Source organism: Empidonax traillii, unplaced genomic scaffold (assembly GCF_003031625.1).
Source record: "Empidonax traillii isolate 1590-97213 ecotype Southwest subspecies unplaced genomic scaffold, ASM303162v1 scaffold17:size2698205, whole genome shotgun sequence".
Taxonomy (NCBI): Eukaryota; Metazoa; Chordata; class Aves; order Passeriformes; family Tyrannidae; genus Empidonax; species Empidonax traillii.
Genome location: NW_020955210.1, coordinates 1605640 through 1610729, shown reverse-complemented (window position 1 = coordinate 1610729; position 5090 = coordinate 1605640). Strand labels below are relative to the sequence as shown.

At 45.6% G+C, this 5090-nt stretch overlaps 1 protein-coding gene across 1 annotated transcript in view; it reads right to left on the bottom strand.

Moving 5' to 3' along the window:
- Nucleotides 1-4745, bottom strand: part of NFE2L3 (nuclear factor, erythroid 2 like 3) — a 17633-nt gene extending 12888 nt beyond the window's left edge. The window contains exon 1 of the mRNA XM_027896186.1: nt 4676-4745. Coding sequence (XP_027751987.1) covers nt 4676-4723 — 48 coding nt within the window. The 5' untranslated portion in view covers nt 4724-4745. The remainder of the gene's footprint in view (nt 1-4675) is intronic.
- Nucleotides 4746-5090: the final 345 nt, after the last annotated feature.

The window sequence follows — 5090 nt, the reverse complement described above, 5'->3', positions numbered from 1 at the left end:
ACACCAAGTGATCCCTCCCACACCACCTTATTAAACCTAGGTGAGTTCTGGCTGACTGGTAAGAGCCATCCACAAGCAGGGACCCAGTCCATTTATCTATTTGTGGATGTTCCTCCACAGCAATATTTCCTGGTCCTAGTGCTCAATCAGTTCAAAAGGAAAAAAAAAGAAAAGAATAATTTGAAATATGTTCTGTAAGCTAAGCACACAGCTTCAGTTGGACTGCTCTCAAATGGACTGGAGAAAAGCCCTTAGAGCAAAAAAAAAAAAAAATAAAAAAAATATCCATAACTCAAATTATTCTTCCTCAATGTAAATACTTCAAATGGTGCCTAAAGTCTGGGGTGGATTCCTGCCTTCCAGTACTTTAATACCATGAAACTCTGCCTCTAACATTGTTCAAAGAACTGTGCTTGTATGGAGTTTTACATAACCTGACTCAAACTGCCCTTTCTAATCAGGAACATTGAGACAACAGTACAAACAATACAAATTATCCACAGTGCTTCTTTTTCCTTAAATTTTGTAATTCACGAACTGTTATTATTATGCTAGCAATTAGTAATTAGAGTAAGTGTTCTTTAACCAAGTGCAGGAATTCAGCTCTTGAGAAGGGTTTCAAAATCTGAAAAAAAAAGAATTTAATACATCCAGATATAACAAACCTACTTGGTTTGGGTGGGAGCAGACCCTTCCTTCCCTGTCTCAGCCTGAGCTGGAGCTTGTCTCATGTACTGTGCAATAACCTAGCACAGCTACTGCTGCCCTTATTCAGGCACTGCCTCTTCTGTGGCATGGGCTGTATCAGTGCTTGGGGGTTTATGTGATTTGGAAAGAACATCTATACTCTAAGATTTAGACAGATAAAAAACTGAAGAGCTACATAGTCCATTCTTGCTAATCTAAATATTTCCTGTGTACATTCTGTAAAAGACCCATTGAATTTATAAACTCCCTTTCTTCAAATATCTATACATATATATATACACACATACGTGCACATATAGAAATATTGATATTAAAAAAAAAGGGAGAAAAGAAAACTACTGAATGAAGTAGGGCAGCTCTGAATTCTTGCAAGATCTTCAGCTAAGATATTGTATGATAAGCTTCTTGAGACTTTCTCTGTATTTGGGAATACTATTACCATATAGATAAAACTGCTGCCACGATTGCAGCACTAAGGCCTCCAGTTTCTCCACACACAGTTTTTAAGGTGCTTCAGAAAATCTGTCTCATTCATTTTGCATATGGATTAGCATTTAATGTAACAGCTTTTAGGAGTGTTACTGGAGCAATGTTACATTGAGGAGTTGGCAGAGTAGGGAACAAAATGCTTCTCAGGTTATGTGCCTATGGAACAGCTTCTCTTTTTTCCCACCATTGTAAGACCTATACTCAGTGTCAGCTGCAAGTCTTGCCCACCCTCCTTTTTTTCCCCTGACTTTTTCTGTGTTTAAAACTTCAAAATGTAAATAGCCACACGGTGCCTCAATTTCGTGTTTTCCTTAAAAAAGCTATTTCCCTGAGCAATCCGACAATAATTTACAAACACATCGGGAAAAAATAAGCAGACATGCCTAACTTTACCTGTATGAGTAAGTCAGTGTAACCTACTCACATATGGCCTACTCAATGTGACCTACTTGTGTGAATAGGTTAGAGTAGGACAAAAAAAGTTAGGCACCATGTGTTCAGTTGTGGATGTCAGCATTCAAATAGATGCTAAATATTAAGGAGTAAGTGGTGCTCCCTTTATAAATCCTTTCTTAAGGAAAAAAAACAGGATTACAATCACTTTTTTCAGAAAAATGTGAAGAGAAAGACTAGGTGTGGCAAAAACATTGTTGTATCTAGGAAAAAAAAAATACTAGAAGAAATAATCAGCCCCCCAAAAAGACCAGGTTCACTTTTAGGCTTTTTATCTGTTTCCTTTGCAAACATGCCACTGGAGCCTTAACTCTTGATCTGGGTTGCTCTGCAAACAGGTAGGACCTGAATCTCCTTTCATTGTTACAGAAATGAATCCTTGCATGAACTGATGAATGTTTTCTGGCTATTCAAACAAAAGTTTATTGCTTTTTTAATTCTTTTCCTCTAAAGAGGTAACTCATGGTTCCCAGGCAGGAACCCTAGTACCTTAGTCTCTATCTTAAACATCCATGAGAGCCAAATCTACGGGCTGACCCTGACCAGAACACTGCAGAGGCATTAAACCAATACCCTAAGCCATAGGGCACATCTTCTACCAACCACCCACTATGACCTACTCCAGGTAATGCAGCACAGTGCAGTATGGACAGGACCTGGAACAAAAAACTTCTTTTTACATAGTCTCTGCTGTACTACAAACATTTTTTATCCCTTGTCCTGTTACACACATCCATCTAAGAAAATTAATAGCAAGACACTGAGATGATTATTTTCTCCATTAAAAGGCGTATTCCAGAAGAAACATATTTTGTTATTTTTATTATTAAGGCAACAAAATATTGTGGGGTTTACATTTCATCAGCAAATGTATGTTTGATTACACAAACGAATGGGCTGACCCTAGACTGCTAGGCAGCAAGCTGAGTGTAGGAACCTACCTGTTTGCTTTACCCATTGTCAAAAATGAAGTGCTCAGGCTGTCCTAACACTGCACTGCACCTCATCTTAGCACAGGACAGAAAAACAGGCCAGGCAAACCCATTCAGTTTAGCATGCTTCAGCCACTGAATTAATTTTCTTTTTCATCTGCAGTTGTCTTCCAGAGTAGTTTTAAATACCAGCTCCCTAACAATGAGGACCAACATCTTGAATTGTGTTGCCAGCAACATTCTCAGCAGGGACTGGAGTCCAATGAATAAAATTAATCCAGGGTTGGATAAATCCAGCTGCTAACTTTCAATGATGCCACACAATACCAAGTAGAACAAAACAAATACTTTCATCTGTTTATACAGACTCCTTGTCTTGATCTCGTGTCGATACGAGAAAAGTAAAAAATAGCTCAAATCTATTTTTACAAAAGGCAAAATCAAGCTTATAAATCAGCTGAACCACTCTGAAATCCATTATAATATTGCAATACCATTTTGACAGCACAAGTACACTTAGTCAAATCTACCAAAGGTCACCTTTAAAACAAAGATCAACTTTTTCCTCTGTGTTCCATGTTTTGGAGTTGCCATGTGCTTCAAGAGAAGTCTGGTGGAAGAGACATGGGGGTTTTCACATAAAAGTCCCTTTACCTTTTAGGTCTAGAACTGAACACTGCCTTATATTGCTTTAATCATTATTTCACTTAAATAAAATGTGTTTAAGAGAGAGGCACAGACTTACATTTAACAAAGAAATGTATTATCTTCTCTCCAGAGAAAGGACTAATCCCTTACAGTCAGGGTGCTGAAACTAGTTTTGCAACTACTTTACAAAAATAACCAAGCTACTGCATGGGGAAATAGGGAAAGAAAAAAACCAAAATAAAAAGGAAAAAAAAAATCTACCATGCATGACAAATTTAACAAATATCCATTAATGGTGGTTCATTAATTCATATTAAGAACCAGCTATTCACAGTGGTTCTTAACCAATCTGAAAAATGGTGGTAGTTCAACCTGATGTTCCAAAATGTACTGAACATCGGAGTCACAAACCCACCACCTCGGCATTCCTCTATCTTTTGTATCCACTCAGTGTATCACAAAAGTCCCGGATCATAAACTACTCAGGAAACAATGAAACTCTATGCCAACAGCAACTTAACTGAGAAAAGCCGGCCCTGCAACTGAGTGGCTTGGCTAATCTTTAAACTACAGCTGCGGACAGCTGTACAGCTCTGTGCAGGACAACGGCCTGAATGGGTGCAAGCAGACAGAAGTGCAGTACGGGCTGCATGTGGTGTGACCAAGATAGGGGACACTGGTCAGCACTGTTGGGAACTTACCGCCTCACATATTTTTCAAGATGCTGCACGGATAACAGAGGGCAGACAAAAGAAGCCAGGAGTTTAGTCCCGGCAGAGGAAGTCCCCCAACATGCAAGAAATGTGCCTGACAAGTGTAGCTGCGGGAGGACAAACACACACGTGCCCTGTGCCAAGACGAGGGGTGCAGCGTGTGGAGAAGTTGCACTTCTGCAGCCGCACGATATTCTTACTAAACCTTTGTGCCCACGCGAATTAAACAGAGACGATTCCCGAAGAAATGCCAGGCAGAACTGTCCGTCCTGGCCTTGCAACCCTGCCTGGCAGGTGCCAGCGGCGCTGGGGCCAGGCGTGTGCTTGGGCAGCTCTGCGGGGCTGCCCCCGCTCCAGCGCCGGGAGCCTCCGCCGGTCCCTCTGCTGGCAGAGGCTGCGCGGCATCGCCCCGCAGCACGGCCCCGCTTGGGCTGCCCGCCCTCCGGGACCCCCTGGGGGTCACAGGGAGGGCACGGCCCACCCCTCTGGCGGTGTGCGTCTTTTTTCTTTTTTTTTTTTGGAGAGGGGGTAGGGGGTGGAAGGCAAGCGTCTGGCTCAGAAAACCGTCCCCCTTCGCGTCCCCGCAGCTAGTCCCCCACGAACACGCCCAGACCGCCCGCTCGCTCACCCCGGTGCGCACCCCGTCGCTCGGCCAAGGCGGCCGGGGCAGAGCCTCGCCCTCTGCTGCTGTGCCGGTGCCTGCCCGGCCGGGACAGCCCGCAGCGCCCTTACCTCCGCCATGGGGCACCCACTCCGCGCGGGGACACCGCGCCGCCCCATCCTCCTCCCGCGGAGGGACGGGGGCGGCTCCGCCCGGGCTGGGCGGGCAGAGTCGGGCGGTGCCGCTGCTCCCTCGGGGCTGGGGTTTGGGGCTGGCACTTGTCAGGGCAGCTCCGGGAGGTTCGGGGGGCCGGTGGCCCGTGGCTGCCCGGGCAGCCCCGCCGATCCTCGCAGCCGACGCGCCCCGTAGGTGCGTGTGCGCGGGGCCAGACGGACCAGCCGCCCTGGTCCCGCAAACCCGCCCCGCTCTCTTCTGCTCCCCGCTCCTCTGCGCACACCCCCCGCCGCCGCACCCACCCTCCCACGGCCGGGAGTCGGCGCCGGGACGGGACGGAGGCGCGGGCACCTCGACACCCCCTCATCGCAG